We start from the raw sequence: 22639 nt of genomic DNA on the forward strand, positions 1-22639 counted from the left end.
AACAAGTCACTGCCACTTCTTACCTCTAGGATCCCTCAGCCTGAAAAGGCTTCAGTTCCTGTCTCCTCACCCTTATATACCTCTCTTCACCCAGCCCTCACTTCCTTTCTAGTGCTGGGATTAATGGTGTGTGTGTGCTTCCCAAATACTGGGATTAAAGGTATGAGATCACAAGGGCTGGGATTAAAGGTGTGTGACTCCCAAGTATTGGCATTAAAGATATGTGCCACCACTGCCTGGCTCTGTTTCTCTTCTAGACTGAATTAATCTCATGTAGTCCAAGGTGACTCTGAACTCACAGAAATCCAGATGGATCTCTGCCTCCCGAGTTCTAGGATTAAACGTGTGTGCCACTACTGCCTGGCATCTATGTTTAATCTAGTGGCTTGTTCTGTCCTCTGATCTTCAGGCAAATTTTATTAGGGTACACAATATATCACCATAGAGACACCTCTTTAGACAGTGCTTCTGAACGCTTGCAGGTGAAAATGAGTGGACTAAAGGGTAAACTATGTGTCTCAATGGGCCACACTACAGCTTCCAGGACAAGATTCTTCTTCTTTTTGTTTTTGTTTGGTTTGGTTTGGGTTTTGGATTTTCTTTAAATTTGGTTTTGATTTGGGGTGGAAGGGGGCAGTGATGGGGAGATACCAGAATGCATGATGTGAAATGCACAAAGAATCAATAAAAGTTTTTGTTTTGTTTTTTTTTTTTTTAAAAAAGTGCTTCTGGAATCCACGTGTGTTGGTGTATGTCTGTAATCCCAGGATTTGGGAGGGAGGATTACAAGTTTCAGGCCAGCCTGGGCTACTCTGCAAGATCCCATCTCAGAAGAGAAAGAGAAGGAAGGAGGGAGGGGAGGAAGAAAATGCCAGTATGGTAGCACCTTCACCATAGAGAACCAATCATTCTATATAGTCTAGAATTTCTCAGCAGCATAGACAAGACATTAAATAAACTCATGGTGGTCCCCAGCCTGTGTCCTCTGGGATCCAGTAGGGGAAGGCCTTCAGACAGAAAGCAATGATCCAGGTAAAAGGTCGGGGCAGCACTGGAAAGGGAGGTGGTTATAATTTTACAAAGCTTTGTAAGCCCAAGTGAGGATTGCAGTACTCTGTACCAAGAGCGGAGGTGAGCCCATGAAATGTCAGCTTTTGCAGCATGCATGTGATGAGAAAACCTTGCAGGTGTGGTACCTGCTTTTGTCATTCAGGTTGGATGAGCACACGCCCCATGGTAGTGACAGGTGAGAGATGAGAAGGGTGATATCTTGATGGGCAGTCTGTCCAGCCCAGTGATAGGTGCTCAGGTTCAGAGAGGATCTTGGGCAGTCATTGGGCGCTACTGCTGCCTACAGCTATGGCTCATTTTGTTTAGTTTTGAAAGATTTTACTGTATTTTTATCCATGTGTTTGTGTGCACATTTGTGTGAGTGCCCACAGAGGCCAGAAGAGGGCACTTGACCTCCTGGAGCTGGAGTTCCAGGTGGTTGTGAGCCATGGGTTGTGGGAGCTGGGAGGCATGCTCAGGTCCTCTGGAAGGGCAGTCTGTGCTCTTAACCACTGAGCCATCTCTCCAGCCCCAAAGTTTTAGTGCTTCTGAAGATCCTCATTCGTGCCTTTTTGTTGAATGTTCTTAGAGATGAAGCCAAGCGCCTTCTGCATGTGTACTCTCAGACCCGCTGGCACTCACCGGCTACATACCCATAGAGTTCAGTATAAGAGAGGGTTTAAAACCTTCTCCATCAAACCTCTCTGCCCCATGTCTCATCACCACAGGCTCCATTCACTACATGGCTCCTGTAAGAACTAGTCTTCAGTGGTGATCCTAAGGGCCGTGCCTCCTGAGACACACCCAGCCAGGGTAGGCTTGAACCTTGCATCAACCAGCAAAATAGGAATAGAAGTGATGATGTCCCAGTTTCAGGACTCAGGTCTGGGAAGGTCTGTCCGCTTCTACTGCTGCAGTTTGCAGAGAGAAAAGATCTACATGGTCCTGAGCTGCCATATAAGATGACTGTTCTGGAGTCCCCTTCTGAAGATGGCTACTATAAAGCTCTATAGTGTGAGCTGTGGTCACCTGTGTCCCAGCTACAAGCCACAGGTGAGCCATGTTGATCACATCAGCCTAGTCCAGCCTCTGGTGACTGCAATCCAGCTGATGTCATATAAAGCAAGAGACCTGCCCACAGAACCCACAGGAACTTGGAAGATTGCTTAAGCCTGTGTTTTGGTTGGTTTGATACACAACAAAAGACATCAGTAGCATTTCCCATAAATAATCTGGCGTAGATGAAGTTATTGGTTTGGGTGGCGTCACTTGGCAGAGATAATTGATCTCAGGTGATGAAACCTCCTAGCGATGGCACCCTGACTTGAAGGAGTACCCTGGTAGTATGACATCAGGTGTCATGTATGGCCCCCAGGAGCTTTTCTGAGTCCTGGGTCATATAATCTCAACTCCAAGGCTGCATATCCACCCAAGAGCTAGTCTAACTGGAGCTTACAGAGGTCAGTTTTCCCATCACCATACCATAATCCATCTGGCCTATATGAGTCAGCTTGGGGGAGGTGATCACAAGGAGAATGGAAACACAGAAGAACACGTTACCATTTTTGAGAGTCAGGTTCTCGCGGATCTCCTCATGGTCACAAGGGTGCGTGAAGTCAAAGATGCTGTGCCCTGTTAGCTCCACCTGTTTTAGAAGCAAGGTCGGACTTCGTCACTCCTAACAATGACTCTAAGAGGGAGCCGGGAGGACTTCCAGATTTGGAGACAGGGAGGAGACTGAATAGAGTGGTCACTGACAGTCTCTGGCCAATACCAGGTCCATGGGCTTACAGATGCAGCGGAGTGCTATTGATATGGACAGGGTCTTGGTTCCCAAGGGCTGCCATGTTAATCTAGCTATAGGATCTGCTAGGATGGCCACCAACAATGTCAAGCCCCATGCCAACGGGAGCGTGTTCCTACGGCCTGTGGCCCAAGGATTGTAATCATCAGGATGGGCACGTGTAAGGAGCCGTCTAGAGAGATGGTGGCCAGGACCCGCCCGTTAGTTTCTATCCCCCAAGTGAAGACATTTGTCCCTTTTGAAGCGTGTCACCTGGGTCAGTCCCATGAACTTGCTGATGTTTTCCGACAGAAAGATCATATCACCATCTTGGGTCACCACGGCAATGAAACCCTCCAAGGCTTTCAGGTACAAGTTATCCATCTGCTGGTCAGCCTCAGCTTCAGATTCATTCTCAGAGCATACTGGAAAGAGAGGGACAGACAACGTTTCATGAGTGTGGTCTTAAAACAGATACCACCGAAGGGACAGAGGACTGCCAGGCATGGTTTTAGGGTATAAGGTGGACTTCTTGGGAAATGCATACTGCCAACTTAGTGTCTGCCACATGCCTGATGAGTGGACACTAGATGAAACACCCAGAACACACTGATGATGATTTGGGGAATAGCATGGTTGTCATGGTAACAGTACTTGCAATATCAGTAGTAATGGTGGTGGGAGAAACTAGAGGTATTTTAGTTGCTAATATATGTGGAGCAACAACCACAAGCAGACATAGTACTAAACATAGATGTTACAATGACTCACGAAGTAGGGACCATTCCTTAGTCTCATTTTCCAGAGCTAGATTTACAAGAGTTAAGCCATTTGCCAAAGACTGTGAAGTCTAGAAAGTTAGCAAGCCCCGGGGGCTGGATGCAGTGGCCACATTCAACCATCTTGCAGGCTTTGGAGTCAAATAGCATATCTATTCCTAGCTCTGTCTCCCACTGGGCTATGACTTTGAGTAACAACTGTTTGAACATCACCTTCCTCGTCAGCAAAGCCAGAAGAGTGATTTCCATCTCCCTGGTTTCAACAATTGTAAGCCTCTTTCCCCCATTTGCTCCCTCTAAGACATCACCACTGTCCTCAAATTGTTCAGAGCCCAGATAGAGAATTCTGCTATGCTATGCACACCTCACAAATCTAAATAAACACTCACACATACTACAGTGGGGCACCCAAATGGGGGTGCAGAGAGCAAGTACTCCAGGAGTCAGAGGAGGAGAGTTAGTTTGCAGTGATGAGAGATGATTCTTTCCAAAGAAGCAGGATTGAGAAGACTCCTGAAACAGAGTTCACTGTAAGATACAAAGAGAGGCTTGTCAGTCGGGACAGGATTGGGCTGCCATTCCAAAATGCATGGGGCAGGCTTCCTCCCAGGACTGAGAAGAGCCCACCTGGATGTAGATGATCCATCTCCCAGTATCAGAGACTCGACAAGTAAAGAAAGCCCAGTGTTCTGAAGGACCTCCTCTTCCAGCCCGAGGAGCAGAGGTGGCATGTTAAAGCACCATTGGGGGCATTAGTCTGGGAATAGCATACAGAGTCGTTTAAAGAAAATGAAACTTAGAGGCACAAAACAGTGAGAAGGCAAGTGACGGATTAAAGAGGCAGATGCTGGGGGTAACGTGGGGATAGATCTACCCTGAACCATGCACTCGGTATACCCTGGACTGCCAAGTACACCTTTGCTAGCTGCAAAATATAGGCTCTGCTCTTGTCCAGACAAAAAGAACTCTCAGGCCCCGGCCCTTCGCCGTTATCCTCAGAATACAGACTGTTCCTTCTTCTAGTTCATTAGTTAATGCCAAATGTATGTGTGCTTTGAAAATCTGCATTCGACCAGGTTGTGGTAGTGCAGGCCTTGAATCCGAGCTCTCAGGAGGCAGAAGCAGGTGGATCTCTGAATCTGAGGCCAGTCTGGTCTACATGGTGAGTTCAAGGCTAGCCGGAGCTACGTAATATGACCTTGTCTCAAAAAACAGAAACAACAACAACAAAATATGTATTCATCTAACACACCCATCAGTTCAAGAGAGCCTGGCCTGACTTACAGAACGAGAGGTTTCGGGGGTAGGATACATTGATGTAAAAGGAACCTTTCAAATGGAGACTCCTCAGGGGAGCATAAAGTGCCATTAGATAGACTGGCCACTTGGCAAGTGACATCACTTATGCTGTGCAGTCAAGATCAAAGACCCTTGCAGAAGCAAGGACACTGAGCGTGTTCAGTTCTCCTTTCTTCCTTTCTGTGAACCCTCAAATGTGAGCATCAGCAGAACAGCCCCAGACGTGCAGACGCTCCCATGAAGGGTCTTTAGTGGGACTGCTGGGGACCAGCTACTTTGCAGGGCCCAGAATCAGAGACCGTGCCGAGAGTCCAGGACCCTGCCATTTCCGCAAAGAAATAGAATGGGACTAGTCTCCTGGTAACCTTCCTTTAGTTTACCAACAGGATGAGGCACATGGAAGGCAATGCCTTCTCTTCAAACCAAGTCCAAGCGGCTAGAGCTTACTACCACCTACCTATGCCACACTGGATGCCCTCCTAGGAGCTCAGTCCGATGCTCTGGCAGCTAACCAGTTTTCTGGACTAATGAGGATGAGCTCATTATGGGGGAGGAAGCGAAGCGGCTGCCGATGTTAGCACTCCCGGGGAGCATCCATGCTTAAATCCATGGTGGGAGGGAGGCAAACTCGGTGGGTACGTCAGGACCCCGCGGAGGTTAAGAAAGAACTTCTGGGCCCAGGACTGCTATGCAATTTATGGCGTTTTGTGCAAAGAAAAAAAATGTGGAAACTCTTGTTGAAAAATTAAGCCAAGCCCAAGACCCTTGCCAGTAGGAGAAGAAGACTACACCCCATTCAGGATGGCGCTGGAGGGGTGTACTTCCGGGCTTCCTTCATAGTTCAGAGGAGCTAGGAGTGGGCTCTTCTCCTCCTCCTCCTCTTCCTCCTCCTCCTCCTCCTCCTCCTCCTCTTCCTCTTCCTCCTTCTCTTCCTCCTCCTCCTCTTCTTCCTCCTCCTCCTCCTCCTCCTCTTTCTCTTCTTCCTCCTCCTTCCTTTTCTTCTCCTCCTTCCCCTTTTCCCCCTCTTCCCCCTCCTCCTTTTCTTCCCTCTTCTTTCCCTCCCCCTCCTCCTCCTCCTTCTCCTTTCACCATGTTCAAAGGGTGTCAAAGCTGTTGCTTCGGGAACCACATGCTGCAGACTATCTCAACTCCAGGTTATATTTCTAGCCCCTGTGTAGAGAACCAGCCAGTCTGGGCAGGGGTGCCTGATCTAGGAAATGGGCAGGGAGAGGGTTTCAGCTGCATTTGGGTTCCACTAACTAGATGGCCACTTTCTCCAGACAAGCAGAGACCAGCCCTGAAGCCTACTGAGAAGTTATTTTCTCCTCAGCTTCTTTGATCTCAGTGGTAACACTGACTTCAAAATCTGGAGTAATCCCAAGACAGCCTGTTTGGGTTAACTAGGCCCAGGGAAAATAGTTCTGCTGGAAGTTGCCTGTTTTTAACAGGCCCAGCACAGCCAAGCGGCTTTCCACAGTGTCCAGCCTGCTTCCTTCCAGGAGGTGGCGAAATTGGCTGCAGTGGTGGGTTGACCAGCCTTTGGAGGCAAGGGGGGGCGGGGCAGGGGAGAAGGGTGCTCTGGGGCCACGACGAGAAACAGAACATCTTGAGACTGAAGTCACAATGGCTACAGGGTCAAGGACACCAGCAGCCCTCCCGCCTCTTTCCCTGGGACCCTGGAGCAGCCAGGCTCAGGCGTGGCCTCTTCCTTCAATGGAACTGTTTGCTCTTTACAGCACCTGCTTATCCCCCTGAGAGTTTCTGAAGGAACTTAACCAAGTCACTCCCAGCCTGGACGAGGGAGGCAGATGTCCCGGCTCCGGCACCCAGAGCCCTGAACCTCACGTCACATCTCTGCTGAACACTGCCGTGTCTTTCCGCTGTGTACATCAGGCCTCCCCGTAGATATCAATATCTGACCCTGCACTGGGCGTGGGAAAAGAGGGGACCATTACAGTCACTAAGAGTTTACTTACTCTCTGTCTGTCCTGGGCTGGAGAAAAGTAATCGGTTCACCAATGCCACCCCATGACACACTCAGTCCTGTCCTGCGGAGAACTGGGGATACTGAAGAATGAAAGCAACCCTACTCCTTCAGGGAATCAAGACTTCCAGGGAAGTCATCTGCTGAGAGGAGTCTAAACTCTGCTTGAGGAGAATGAAGCAGGTGCTCACTAAGGTACTGGCTGGATCTTTTCATACCTTGGGTTCGACATCCTGGTCCCTTGCTTCCCAAGACCTGTCAGGGTTCAAATCTCCAAGAAGGACTGTGGTATATAGACCAGCGGCCTCCGCTGAGAAGGGGCACGGTCAGCTAGGGGCACAACAAGTTTCTTTAATGCTAAAAATAGTGCCAGTAAACAGGCTTTGATGACTCCCCACAGCCAGGATATGTGCAGCTGAGGAGGTTTGGGAGCACCTTTTCCGGAGCAACGCTCACATCCTTCAAGGCAGCACCACCCATGTGGGGTGGCACATCAGGATGGTAGGAGGTGGCTGTTTTCGGTAAACTGGCAGGTGGCAGGGCAGGCAGCTTCTGACTGGGTCTCTGAGGTCCAGCTGTGCCAGCAGTGAGGCTGGCCAGGATGCTGGCTACAGTCTTACTCTACCAGCGTTATCCGTCTCAGCATTTCCTTCTTCAAGAAATTCCGGGACTGCTTGAGCGGTCCTAACAGGGTCAGATACAGGCTTCCTGCTCCAGGGGTGCTTGGCGCTTGGTTATCTCTGCAGGGTCTTTCCTTTTAAGAGCTTGGCCTAAGCAGTTGCTCCGATCCCAGCACCGACACAGACCTCATGCCCTCCAGGGACACTGACGGCAGACCGAGTTCCACACAAGCCACAAGGACCTGAGTGTGAGCCACTTACTGTATGCACCTGATACCCCACTGTGGGCAGGCTGGGCCATCTCACACTTGGAGCTGGGAATAGATTTCACCTGATTTCTTTATTTTTTCTTTTAATTTATTTTTTCCTTTTCTTTTTCTTTATTCTCTTTTGTTGTTGTTGATGTTGTGCTTTCCATATCTGCTCATCCCATCTCCCTTCTCCGTGCTAGCCTCCATAAAACGCTATGTGGGGCTACGTTCAGTTGATACCCATTGACTGACCAGACCGTTCGCTTTAAGAGAATGTTGTGAACTAGGGTAGTATTTCTTGAAAGGGCTGCTGGCTCTCTCGACCATTAACATCCTGGCATGAATCATCTTACTGGCTTGCTTCCAAACAGGACAGAAAAAGGCCCTGATTTGGACTATAGGTGGGGCGAGGGGTGCGTCAGCACAACAAGTGGGATGGGAACCAGGGAAAAGAGGTCTGACCAGGAGGCATAAGCGGGTACAGAAACCTCATCAGCTGCCATCATTGTGTGCCCTTTGTCCCACTTTTCCTGGTGGAAAGGTCATGGTGGAAACTTCTTTAAAATAGCATTACCATCTTTCCCTGAGCAGTCTGGGGGGATACCATCATCTCCTGTGCCTTCACTATGCAAATGCCAGGAATCAAAAATGAACCTGACATTAAGCTCTAGAAACCTGGCTTTGTGTTGATGGCCAATGCTACAGTAGAGAGAATTTGAATTTTGCCAGGTATGAATCTGGGGAGGCCTCAGATCAGTTTTAGGGTGAAAAGCCCATTTTTGTAGATTACTGTTGGCCTAAAATTCCTGGGACGCAGAAGTGACTCTCCTCCAGTCCCAGAGTGCTGGGCTCTTCTTGGAAGAGAATTTAAGACAATCAAGTGATATTTGCACTCATGTTCCCGCCAGAATGTGTTCTGTCCCCAGCCCAGTGTGGAAGAGAGTACCATAAAGCCATTGTTCCAGTCGGCTTCCTGTGATACGAATCTCAACTGCGGCCCCGACTCACAGCCTGGATTTCTCAGTGTTGAGGCTTCCTCTCCAACATTCCCACACACAACAGCCTACTGTGAGAATCAAAGGGAAGTGTGGTACTAAGTAAAGAAGAAATCCTAAAGCCAAGCCTGGTATGTTACAGCCATTTGAACTCTGAGGCATACAACCTCAACTTACACAGAGAAGGAGTTTGCAGTTTGTTTTGACTTGGGAAAGTGTGTGCCCTAACACTGGGACTGCTGAAGGGTGGGTCCAAGGACATTAGTTTTCCCCTGGTTTTTCTTTTACATTTCTTCAATTTATTGAAATTATTTCTAAACTATAACTTGCACAGCGGGCTAGTGACTAAGGTCTTTCATATCATCCAACACTGTTGCGGGTGAATATCATCATTCCCTCTGTGCTATAAAGAAACCAAGGCCGAGGGAGAGAAAGATGTGTACAAAGTTGCAGGGAGAGATGGCAGCCACACTAATACTCCAAATTCGGGAGGATATCGGCTCAAAGATTCTGTCATCTTTTAGTCATGTACAAAAACCAAAATAGAATAAAACATAAAAACTTAGGATTCAGGGTTGACAAGATGGCTCTGCAGTATGAGTTGGATCTCTAGAGTCCATGGTGGAGAGAGAGAACCAACTCCCAAAAGCTGTCCTCTGGCCTACACACACACACACACACACACACACACACACACACACACACACACAAAATTTTAAAACAATTATTTAGCTGGGCATGGGCAGCATATAACTGATTCCAGCACCCGGGAGGCAGAGACAGTTCAAGGCCAGCCTGGTTCACAAAGCGAGTTCCAGAACAGCTAGAACTACACTAAGGAACCCTGTCTTAAATAATAAAAAAACAAAAACAAAGCAATGAATTAGAAGAAAAGAAAAGGAGGACCCCGGGGAAGCAGTTAAGTGCATAAAAACACTAGCCGTACAAGCATGAAGGGCTGAGTTTGAATCCCCAATGTTCCTGTAGAGGCTGAGCTTGGCTGTGTATGCCCAGGACCCCAGAATTGGGGGGCAGAGATGGGTAGATCCTGGGAGTTTGCTGGCCCACCGGCCTAGCCAAAAGAGCGAGCTTTGGGTTGAATGAGAGACCCTGTCTCGAAGAAATGAGGCAGAAGCAGCCGAGCAAGGCCCCAACATCCTCCTCTGTCTACTGCAAGAGTGTGCGTGCACACTCTACAACCAAAGGGAGGGCGGGAGGAGAAAGGTTGGTTCTGAAAATTTCTACAGCTGGTCCAGAGAATGCCTGGTAGGAGCCTCTGAGAAACGATAGAGAGAAAAGGGAGAGCCAAGCTGTCACTTCCTTTCCTGGGTGTATTTTATGAGACCTTCTCCTTTAAGGACACCAGGACCAGATGACCAGAAGTAGAAACTTTTTTTTAAATTATCATTTTCTGACTTCTTTCTTTGGGACAGACAGCCCTAGAGCTGATGTGCCAAGGGCTCTGGCCTGTTCGTGCTTGGGCTGTCTAGGAGGTAGGCAGTCCTTGTGGTCAACGCTCAGAGTTCCTGGGAGGTGTGATGTCTGGTCCTGGATCTATGACTTCATGCAGCATGCAGAGTGTGGGAGGGGTTGTACAAGATACGTGAAGACAGATATGCTCAGAAGATCCAACCCTACCCGAGACCTCAGCGGGTCAACCTCGCAACCACCGAGGAAGACACATAGTGTCTGTGTGGGCGTTCGCAGACAACGTGTTCCTGCTCCAAGAGCAAGACACAGCCCCGGCTCTGAGAACCTCCTGTCCACCCCATTGCTTGTGACTAGTCCTGGTCGGTCTCCAAGCTGCTTCCCTTGGACATTGGCTCACTGGCTCTTCTCAACATCTTCGCCTGGGCGGCTTCGCAGAATCCTACAAATCACCTACATCTGTCTTTCTCACTGCTCCAATGGGACAAACCTCGGTGTAAGAAGAAAGGCATGCACATGACCTAGGATGGAGTCTCCAGCAGTCTGCCTTTTATTTGGCAATCCAAGCTTTATGGGGCCTTAACCCGTGCTTCTCTCTGCCATGTGCACTGGCAACTGAGTGCTTGCTCCTGTCTCACGGCCCGGGCGGCATCCCTGCCCTCGCTTTCCCCCAGGATCTGCTGTCTCTGCGACAATGCGACAATGCGGTCGCCCGACCTCGAGGCACAGATTTAGCCTCCACCCTCTGGGCCCCGGGCAGTCAGCCTCTCCTCCAAAGGTCTTTCCCGTGTATCCTTCCTGTGCACAGGGCCCAGAATAGCACCGGCCAGTCTGGCTTCCCTGCCTCGCTCTGGATTCCCTCTGTGAGGGGGGCTCTTTCCTAAAATAGTTCTGTCCTTACAGGATGGCAGAAGGAGCCCGTGTCCAGAGCACCACACTCACTTTGGGAAAACAGAAAAGGAACCGCAGGATCTCTTTGCCTCCTTGACGGCCTCACCCGCTCGTGCCCTGAGACGCTGCCCAACCATAGTGCCAATCTGGCTGTTACACACTGCCCAGTCTCCTTATAGAAAGAATAAACTCAACGAGAGTGCACAGAGGATCTGAAAGTGGAAATCCCAGGCTGCCTCTTCCTGGTGGGGGCTTAACAGGAAGTAGGTTTTGAAGAATGTCACTCTGAGAAAGGAAAATGAATTTTTTTTTTTTAATGGACTGCTGTTGCAGGGATTCTAGGGAAAGGAGACTACACGGGCTGGCTGGGGGCAGGTGATGCCTGAGGCTGTCATCCACCAAGGGGCTATCTCAGCAGGAACGGGCACAGCTAAGCCACTGTCTCCATTCATCCCTACAGCCCTCCCTGGGCAGTAAGCATGGACAATTCCAGTGTATAGGCAAGGAAACCAAAGTTCCTTCCAAGAAACCAAATGCTCTGCCTAACTGCTTAGTAGGAGGGGATAGATGGATGAGGCCCACCCCTGCCACCGATGTCCTAGAGATGTGTCAGGACGATGAGGGTGACAGGCTTCCTGCAGAATCACATGCGGAACAGGGCCCACCGCCAGATGTAGCAGGGCTGGGTTTCTAGCAGCTGTGGCCTACCCTCCCAGCCCCTTTCCTCTCTTGCTTTGGGTGCTCATACTCTTCCCTCGGTCCTGCCCTTGACCTCTTCCCCTGGGTGTACTCATGATGAGACCATTGACAGACAGGAGATGACTAAAATGAAGGAACAGGGCCAGTGAGAGGGCTCACTGGGCAGAGGTGCTTGCTGCCAAGCCCGACGTCCTGAGTTCAAGCCCCAGACCCAGATGATGGGAGAAGAGAACGGAGCAGATTCTCCAAAGGTGTCCTCTGACCTCCATATGCACCCACATACATATGCTCACACACAAATACATGTAAAACTACAGGCCCATTGTCGGCCTTTTTGTGGGTGGATGTTTGTAGAGCAATAGGTCTGGGAGCGAGGCCTAGGGACAGGCCGGCCTCAGACAGGACCGGCCAGTCTTACCTGAGGACAGGAGCTTGTGTGTTCGCAGGAAGCTGATAGCTAGTCGCATGATGGAGGCTTTATCCAGGTGGGAGCTCACACTGTGAGGCAGCGGTAGCTCGTGAGCCAGTTCATAGAAGACCTCCGTCTCCTTGCTGCGCCGGCACCTTGCGGCATCTCGGGATTTCTCCTTCCTCAGCTCCGAGCTGCTCCTAAATGAAGAAGCAAGGGTTCAGTGCCCAGAACATCCCTGTCATCCTCCCTCACTGCTGGTAGAGTCACGCTCACGCCCCTATCCAGTTCTCCCGCTGAGCCAACCGGGGCCCAGCCCAGAGGAACCACGAGCAAGCTGCTTTTTGCTACTGGCTCGCTCCGCTTTTGCGTGTGTTGGTGTCTCCTCAAATGGCTTCCTTCCCCTACATCCCTGTGGGGGCCAGAACTGGGCTTCATTCGGGTAGAGTTTCAACAAAGACTTGATGATTAAATTCATTAACAGACCTTGGGCACAGGGGTCAAAATTCCAGTGATGGAAAGGGAAGGATGCAGAAACTATGGTCAGTGCACACATGGCGTTGTGCACAGCCCTGGAGAACAAGGCTCTCTTTTTTCTAGGTAAGATGCACTCGGTAAAAACGAAGCCCAGTGCTGGACCCTGATCCTGATTCAGATGTGAGAGAGACGCCAGAGCAGAGACTGAAAACGCCAGCAAGACCCAAGGAGAGCACGAGGCAGACACGCCTCAGTTTGACTCCAACGTGTGTGCCTACAAGGGGTGAAAAATGGCAGCGCGTACAAACCTCGCTGGCCTGGGCCACCAGACCGACTTGTGCGCATTTTCCTCTTTGTTGCAGGACAGAAGAAGGAAGACCCACACCCACACTCAAACCCACCTCTCTCAGGAGGTCTAAAGATGCCGGGATTGTCTTACGAAACTCACATCAAGCACTAACATGGGCGAATCAGAACCCATGGGCCAGAAGTCTTAACTTGTCTTGCTGACTCTGAAAGCTTCAAGGCACTTAGCATCCCCTCAGTGGTACCCACTTGACTGTTACTGTGAGGACTTAATATGATCACTTATGTGAAACCTTAGCTCCAGGCACATCCCACTATAAGCAATCAGCATTAGCTTAATAGTATTAAAAAAAAAAGACAATCTGTCCATGAAAAGACGACCTATCCTATCAACAGCATAGGGCATGTCCTCAGAAAAATGCACACATTACATGTAACATTTTTCTGTTATGTCATACAGCGAGAAATACAGTAAATGATAAACATTCTTACAACGGTCACGGTCTCACAATTACACCGTTTGATATAGTTCAGCTACAATTTTAGACAGTACGGTGTTAGCCTCTTTAAATTTCACAGCTTGCTGCGAGAGTAGAAATTATTAGCATCCCTGATCTCCAGATGAGAAAACAGGCCCGCAGAGGCTAAATAATTCACCTGTGGCTGCCAGTTGATAAGTGGAGAATTGAACTCTGCCCTGGGCAGGGCAATCCCAGAATCCAGGCACTTAGTCATTAGTGACTGTTAAGAACTGCAGAGTAATGGAGTTAGGGAGCGGGGACCCCCCCACCCCGTCCCTGGCCTACTGAGTGATTATCTATGTTTTCTTGTGTTTCTATAAATAACAGGTATTGTATAATAAAGAAATTGGTTTGTTTTTTGTTTCTGTAGAAGATGTTCAATGTGTTTTGTGGCTTTCAAGGCTTGATCTAATCAGCTCCAGCCTGGCTCATTCTACCTTGCCTTCTAACATTGCCAACCCAGGGGCTGCTTTCCTTTTGTTAGGCTTTGTGCCTCTTGTTATCTGAACAGAAAATCACTATTTGGGGATGCCTGGAATGCTGGCATGCCTCTTACCCCCTTGCAGATTTGAGGCAGAAGCCCTGTTTTGACTTTACAGCATACTTCATTGGCAGACACAGCTCCCTGGATGGATGGATTACCCACTGGATACCAGACTACAGGAAGAACCACACAGCACTCTGATGGTCAACCTTGTGAGAAACTGTGAAATGAGGGACTTGGGTTTTCTTGTCCTCTCTCCCCTGTCTGTTCCCTCATCTATTCCTCTCTCCCTCCACTCTTCCTGACTTTCAGCTCTCAGGAATCCCACACCTCTGTATCCCCATCCATCTCACCAACTAGGAACCTGCCCTTTGGGAGATTTTGCATCTTCTACCAGACTTGACTGGTCCCCAGAGTTTGCATCTTCATCCTGAGTTCACCGGGGTGGGGTGTGTTGAGGGCTCACAGACTTTTTGGTGTAGGAAAGGCAGGCAGGATGGGTACCTACATTGGAACACTACAGCTCTGGGTCATGAGATCCAGACAGGAGACGCTGAATTTCACTCTTCAGCACCACCCCTCACACTTCCTGACAACAGCCGGGTCAACACATGACCTAGTCATTAGAAACATCTAAAGCAGCCATGCTGGGGTGGAGCAATCATCACAGGCTATGGATTAGCAGCAACACCTTCATGGGCAAAGCCCCTCACCTTGTCGAGGCTCCTGCCTTAGAGAAGAAGAGCTCCAGGGCTGAGGAAGAGCTGTGGGGGAGAGGTTACCTAGAGGCAGGGCTCTGCTTGGCATTAGGGATTTGAGCTGTACCACATTCCTTCAAGCACACACACACTACTACAGCAAGTGTTCAGCCACTGCACCAAGGACTATACACACCACCTCATCATAGTCTTCTTCATGACAGCTCAGTAGACACTACACAATTTACAGACAGGGAAACTGAGGCTAAGAACAGGCTGCATCATTTTCTCAAGGTCTTAAAGCCAGAACCTACATAAGCCCTTGGAGGGTCCAATTAGGGAGCAGGCAGGCTGCCTAATTTTATCATTGCAACCACCATGTGAGGAGAGCAGGCAGGTGGAACCCATGTCCCCATTTCAGAGACCTGGAAACTGAGACCCAACTGGGTTAAGTTGCTTGCCTAGAACAATTATCTAATTTAGTGGCAGAGCCAGGGTTAAAAATCTTACCCCCACCCCACCCCTAGTACTCAGTGTTCATCTGTAGGAGAACAGTACCCCTCCTTAGCAAGAAAGAGGAAACTTCCACATCTTAACCGTTTAGAAGAAGAAAGGCTGAGAACTGTGGCAGGCCCTTGGTTTAAAAGTTGTGCGCTCCATTTTAGCTACCTTATTTTTAGAGTTTCACTCTAGAACTAGCTTGATTTTAATTAGATCCCCTAGTTGACCTTGACATAGTCCAGAGATGTCGAATGTTGACTCTTAGAAAAATAGACAAAAATCTGTAACACTGAAATCATCTAATTAACAACCCTGAAGAACTCAAATAATTAACATGAAGGTACAGGCACCAGAAGCCCAAGTTTGTCCATTGGCCACAGTACACCCATCTAACTTTGGAGAAGAAAATACATTCTCTGGGCTCTGCTCCCCTCACTTGTAAAACAGGAAGAAGACTCCATGTCTTGTCAGGATAAAATGAGGTCAGTGTGGATGCTCTAGAAGGTTCTCTGGCAGTGAAAACTATCATGGCAGATTGAAGATTCATCTGACTACCATGAGCATTGGTTACATTTGGACTCTGCCATAACACCTGTCCTTTCTCACCTAGCAGGCTGTCTGGGGGGTGCTGATCCCGGCCCGTCCTGCATGTCACATTTGGGCATCTTCCTAGGCTGACAAAGTTGGGCCCAAGATGGGCCCAACAATGATCAATCATAGTTTGTTTTTCTTTATAGAGCGACAATCCTAAATTTACATGTTAGAATCCACTGTCTTCTCTGAAAAAGTTATCATACCCTGAATATTTAGATAATTAGAAATGACTTAAGAGTTTCTTATACCACACTCCTTTTTTTTTTTCCTTCGAAGTTTCTCCTCCCATCCTTGGGGACTCTCCTGTTCTGATAAGGAGGCCCTGTATAGCATGTGGTGTATGAAACACACTACCTAAATGCCCCTCTGCCTCCCGTCCTCACACACACCGAGATGTGCCTGCTGGGCCCCAGGCTGGCTCCTGTGGTCACTAGAGAGTGAAGGAGCCCACAAGCCTCCCTCTCCAGGAGTAAGCAGTCTAGTTAGGGGGCAACAGCTACACTTGTCATCATTAACTAGAATAATAAATAGGTACAAACATGGTAACAGCAAGGACAGGGACTCAGAGAGGCAGGATTCCAGCTAATCTGGAAAGATAATGACTACACCCTTATAACAACTTAGGAGTTTGGAAACTATTTTCTAAAAGAAACACATGTAATCTCCTTTGAGTTTCACAATAACCCTTAAAGACAGGAGCTAGAGAGACTAAATCATTTGTCTCCATCCTAGCCAACACCCGCCCCCAATGTTTTCCCCTGGCAACAAGGGAACTATTGAACCATTCTGACATGCCCAGTGTTATTCCAGACTTTCCTACAAAGCAGATCCTCATCCACACTATGGGAAGAAGAGGATGGAGACTTATAAAAGACCCAGTGGCAAAGACTCCGTGGAGCTCGGGTAGCTCTGTCTTTGAATCAGCACCCAAGAACCTTAGGGAAATCACGGAATCGTCGGAGGAGAACCAGTATTGCAGTTGAAACTGGGGGGAGTAGGAAGGCGGAACACAAGGAGTCCCCATTGCTGGAGAGCTGGCTCACAGTGAGGTGCTGTCTGAAGGGAGTCCAGGGCTGCAGCAAGCAGTCGGTACACTCCCTGTCACACCGCAGCCAGGAGTGGGAGCCGCTTCTGACTTGCAGGAGCTCCTCTGCCCCTCCCACATTCATTTATAGTCAGCTGCTCTCCCTGGGGTGGGGAGCACACATGATTCTGAAAGATTTAATCCCAAGTAAATGAAGTAAGCACTTCGGGACTAAGCAGCAGGCAAGAAGTAAAACCAAATGGACTGTCCAGAAGCATTGATTGGTCAATAGATAGGGATAGGTGTAACTGTCCCTTTGCTAGTGGATGACTGGCTTTGGGACCCCTCACAGACATCAAAGTCCTCAGACTTGAACATTATGTTAAGTAGTTATTATACTGTATTATTTAGGGAATGATAATAAGAAAACAAAAAGACTGTACATATTCAGCACATACATGATTTCTTTCCAAATATTCTAGATCTGGTTAGTTGAATCAGCAGGATATGGAACCTTGGAATACCAAGTGATAAATGTAGACACTACCACTCAATCAGGCAAAAGAACCTTTAGTCAGAACACATGATGCTGTAAGTATGGCAGGGGATGCCTGCCTGATGCATTCAGCCACAGTGACCTACTCTTGGCCCAGATGAACCTTGTTCCTGACCTCCAAGTGACCAGAGCCTGAAGGGGAGCCTAGCTGTCTCCCACACCACCAGGAAGTTGGTTGCTCAGTTAGCTTTAGACTCCTAACTTTTACTGGGACTGGAGTCATCAGGTATCTAAGCCATATGTCCATTACCCTATAAGGTCAGGTAGCTGAGAAGTCAAGTGAATTTCAGTAGGTCAGGGAGATGGACGAGGCTCATTAAACCAGCCTGGGTCAAAGTGTTGCTTTGACTGAAAGTTCTAAACTGATGCTAAATCACAGTGGGATGTCAATGCAGGAAAAAGGGGTCAAATGAAACTGGGAAGGAGGTGGACTCTTCAATGAGTTTGTGAAGCTGTTGTACAAGAACTGCCTGGTGGGAGAAACACCAGGTTCGGGCTAGAGAGATGGCTCAGAGGTTAAGAGCACTGACTGCCCTTCTAAAGGGCCCGGGTTCAATTCCCAGCACCCACATGGTGGTTCACAACCATCTATAACTCCAGTCATAGAGGATCCGACACCTTCCTACATTGTGCACAGTCACACAGGCAGGTGAAACGTTCATACACATAAAAATAAATAAATTTTTTTTTAAAAAAAGAAAATACCAAGTTCAGGTCCCAGGGGGGATCGAGAACCACTTGGGCCTTGAGCTTAGCAGATGAAATCAGGGCAGAAACAAAGCCTCTGGGGTTCTTTATCTGGCTGTTCACTGGAAGAGCCTTAAAAATGAATCCTGGGGTCCTGGCTCCAGAGACTCGGATTTGATGTATGTGAGGTACAATCGGAGCATCGTGACCCCAGCTCCTTTCTGCTCTCATGTAGCAGAGCCAAGAACCACCGTTACAAAGCAGTGTTTAAAGGTCCCTTATGTTGATTTTTGTGTGTATTACATATGTTGTTCTGGAGTCATGGATGTCTTGAAAATGCAAACAATTTACCCTTTTTTCCTCAAACATTAAGGGGGAAAAGACAACGGTGTTTATGGAGCTCTGGAGTACAGTGCTTTTTCTAAATGATTTCATTTGATCACATTTACATTGGATTGCTGTGATTGATGTCAGTTTGCAAAACAGTCATTTTCAATGTTAGCTTGTATCAGAATCACCTGGAGTTCTTATCGATACAGATATCTGGGCCCATTAGCATTCATCACAGGGGTCTTGAAGCCCAGGGCTACATCTGAGTCCTAGCCACACCCTTCTCCTCTACCTTGCATGGTGTTCATAATCATCACATCTAGCAAATTTGAAGTCACTATCATAAGCTAAACAGATAATATCCGGGAGCTGATGGGGCCATCAATCTACTAGATGCTATAGCTATCAGAAGAGATCAAAATAATGATATAGAGATTTGCACTGCCATACAAAAAGGTGGTGACCATTACAAGAGTCACTTCAGGAGAAGGCTCCGGCTTATTCTGGTGAGGTGGCCACTGCTTTAAGTATTTTAGAAGGTCATTTTGGAATTAATGTTGGAGCCACACAAGAATATCAGTTACAACATTTAATAGTGTTGATGTCATTCTAAACCCCTGACTATCTTCCCCAACTTATCCACCCTTTTAGTCACCAGGCCAGGCTGTGGCCAGCTCATCGTTCTTGGAAAGAATAAAATGTGCTCTCAGCTGATAAGGTTTTGCCCAGCTGGAGGTACTCAAAAGAACAAGCGACTCACAAAAATTTCTCGGAGGGTAATTCTAAAGACTAGCAAGAATGTGTTCTATGGGGACAATGTTCTGATGGTTAACTTTCTGGGAGCATTCTGATATTTGCCCAAACAAAGGCAATAGTGATTTGGCATCTAATACAAAGAGAAGAAAAAGTTCGAAATGGAAAATACCGAGTTACGAACTCAGGAAGAACTGAGACCTGAACAAGAGGAAGAAATATCAGTGCACTCAGACAAACAGACCTTCTATGAAGAGGATGGTCTCCGTTCTGGAAGACAAGACTAACAACACAGAGTGATTGCTGGGGTGGCTGAAGTGAGGGCAAAGCTTTCACGGCCCCGTCTTTTTCTGAAGGAAAAGTCTAGATAATTGTCTTTCAGCCCAACCTCCTCTCTCGTGGGGAGTTTAGCTCCCAGCTGCCTGACCCTCTGTGAGGGTCAGCGTCCCTGGAGCAGGCCTGGACTGCATTCAGAGCTGACAGTAATGTCTGGAGCTCACGCCACTTGGCCCTCTAATGGTCAATTCCACACGGGGAGACTGGAGATGCTTATCACAGGGTCTCCTCTGCCCCAGGCAGCCTTGCAGAAGACAGTAGCAGATTCAATTACTGCGCAGCCCATCTGGGGACCCAGACACCCAGCTCCTTCCATCACCTTAGGACATGTGGAGTCCTCAGCCCTGCTGGGAAAGCTGGACATGGACAGGAGTCCTGTGACAAACGGCTGTTGGGCTAGCCTCACTCTCCCAAGTGCCCTGATCTGAATTTTATGTCTCCAAAGTTCATGTTGAAATCCTTGCCTCCAGTTTGAGGGTGGAGCCCTGAGGATGAGATTAATACCCTTATAAAACAGGTCAAAATGGCTCCCTGGAACCTTCCATTATGTAGCCACAAAGAAGGTGCCACTGTGTGAAGCAGAAAGTGGGTCCTTGGCTAACACACGGTCTGCTCACACCTTGATCTTGGCTGCCCACTCCCAAGGAGCAATCAGTCTCTGCTGTTTGGAAGTTCCCAGTCTATGGTCTTCGTTTCCGCAGTCTGAATAGCTATGACACTGGGTAACCACTACATATCAGTGAATAATATCGCTTTACATTTGGATCACACGTGACAGCTTCTACGGCACTTTATGTTGAATCTACAAGGAGGTAAATCTTACATTGTATGTAGGCAAGAAGCCACTGCTCTCAGGACTTCCATTTTAGAAAGGAGGGAAACTGAGGCTTAGAAGATGGAAATAGGCGGGAGTGGATGAACTGCCTCAGATATATTTTCATGGACTCTGGAAGAGTCTGTCGCCAACCAGCTCTAGGCATGCACCCCACGTGGAAGGAGAACTTTATCACGTGTCTCCTGTAACCTGGAGGTAAGGCCAGTGCATACTTGGTACAGGTAACTTGGAAAACACACAAATATCTACAGGAAGGGCTCTCATTGGATGTATGGATTCCCCCCCCACCCCCGACCTTTTTACTTAACATTCTGTATAATGCTCAGAATTCTTTCAAAACATTCCTAAAAGCCAGCACCAGCATACTATGTGAGCAGAGAGCCCAGGACTTTGCATGACTTCTCTTCCTGTCGCTTAGGTAGGGGTTCCAACACTTAGGTATTATAAATAACACTATGACGTGTGCCTATGCACCAAGTATAGCTTTGTAATTTATTTTTTCATAATAAAAATGACAGGTATCCAACTCCCCTGACAACTCTATGTCCATAAGCCACTCACAGCTGAGTAGACAGATGTGGTCACATCAGCCGCCTCGGGACTATAGCCTTCATTCCTGAGTGGTTGCAGAGGAAGACAGCAACAGAAACAACAACTGTGCTTGCATCCCCCCCAAGGCCCCCCATTCTCTTAGGCCCCCTCCTTTCCTTAGACCTAGGTTGAAAAAGGCTGAAGAGATACGACCAACGGCACAGAAAGGGGAGGCTGCCTTAAGTCCAGTCCTGAGACGATGGCCATCTTGCCGGGCAGCAACTCCTCTTCCCACTTCCCACACGGTGAGGTCTGGAGAGGACTTTTAGAAGTTCACCCCTGAGAGAAGGGAGAGCGAGCAGCAGCGGGGCATTTCTCTGTCCAGGCATTGCTCTTGGTTGGCCCCCGATGCCCAGTACTGCCTGACCCCCCCCCCCCCACGGTGCAGGCTCTAGCTACGGGATTAATCAGTATCTGCAGACTGATACGCTGCTGTAGCTGCAGCTAGCAAGTAACCGCAGGCCATATTTCCCACTTAATAACCATCGCTCATCCTGCTGCCTCTGATGTCATCCTCAAGTCTCACGAGGTGAGGATGGCCTTGGGTGACATGACATGAAGAAGCAGCCCCCAGAGATGGAGGCCAGCATGCTCAGCACTCCCCCAGCGATGGAGCTAGCACTCACCCTGCGTCAATGGACCCCACTTACCACACTGGTTGGTAATTGGGCCATCCTCCCCAAATGCCAGTCAGCAGGCCCCTCTTGTAGCTCAGAAGGCTTTACTGAGCTGGGTACGTGGAGGGTACAGCCCTCTAAGGATACTGAATTTGACGAGCCATTGAAAACATACCCTCTAGTTTAGGAAGCAGCAAAAGGGGACAACAGGGTCACCTCCTGCTCTAGGCCATCACTTCAAGGGGCAAACATGCCCTGGAGGGAAAGTTTACATTTGTTTGGAGAGCTCTGTCTAAAGACAAAAAGATAAAGGGAAAAATGGAAAGAGGAAGGAAGGAAAGGAGGAAAGGGGATGAGTAGAGACAGAGTGAGCGATGCGGGAAGGTGCTTACTGTGTTTGGCAGGTGCACGGGATGTCACTGGTGAGCATTTCTTTCTCCCTGGACTGTTTGTTTCGGGCCCCTTCCCTAGGTCTGGGCATAAGCCCCACGCCCTAAGCTGTTGCCAGATGGGTTCCAGGACTTTTCCTTGGGGCTTCTGTGTCCTCACAGCCTTCTTCTTTTGGATCCCACAAGCACCCAACAGTACAATTTGTGGTTTGGCTCAAACCACAGCACATGGGCAGCCTGTTCCTACAGCTCTGCTTTCAGCCAGGAGAGCTGACAACCATTGAACAGCAGAAGAGGTAAGGGAAGGATGATCCGTGTGTAAAATGGACTCCCTACCATGAAGCAAGGCTCTGTGGCGTGGGGAACAGCTGACCAGCTCCCTATGAGCCCTAAGATTTAGCTGTAGCCACTGACACTCCCACAGCCTTCCGGAATGTTTCCTCTTCCCCGCCTTAGCCTATCTATGTTGAGCTGCTCCTCGGTTCACCTCCACAAGGAGTCCATTTTTTTCCCCCCAAGAAGGTTCCGCCTACCCTGACCTCTCTACATCATCCTGCTCCAGAGATTCCACACCGCACAGTCAGCCCTGTTCTGTTCTTCCTTTTATTTCAGCTCATGTAGACACGTTCTTCTGGGAAGGGCCCCCACCCTTGGTTCTCTCAGAGTCCTCTCAAGCACAAGCAGTACTAACTGAAGACATAAAATCCACCTCAGTGATTCCTGCTGTGTAAATTCCTCAAAGTTGCTCACTG

General features: G+C 48.6%; 1 protein-coding gene across 1 annotated transcript in view; it reads right to left on the reverse strand.

Moving 5' to 3' along the window:
* The window catches only part of Epas1 (endothelial PAS domain protein 1), an 84878-nt gene that overhangs the window by 27361 nt on the left and 34878 nt on the right, over positions 1 to 22639 (reverse strand). The window contains exons 2-4 of the mRNA XM_028892758.2: positions 12198 to 12388; positions 3107 to 3258; positions 2611 to 2695 (exon numbers count right to left, since the gene is read on the reverse strand). Of these exons, the coding sequence (XP_028748591.1) occupies positions 2611 to 2695; positions 3107 to 3258; positions 12198 to 12388 (428 nt within the window). The remainder of the gene's footprint in view (positions 1 to 2610; positions 2696 to 3106; positions 3259 to 12197; positions 12389 to 22639) is intronic.

This window comes from Peromyscus leucopus, chromosome 22 (genome assembly GCF_004664715.2).
Source record: "Peromyscus leucopus breed LL Stock chromosome 22, UCI_PerLeu_2.1, whole genome shotgun sequence".
NCBI classification, from domain to species: Eukaryota; Metazoa; Chordata; class Mammalia; order Rodentia; family Cricetidae; genus Peromyscus; species Peromyscus leucopus.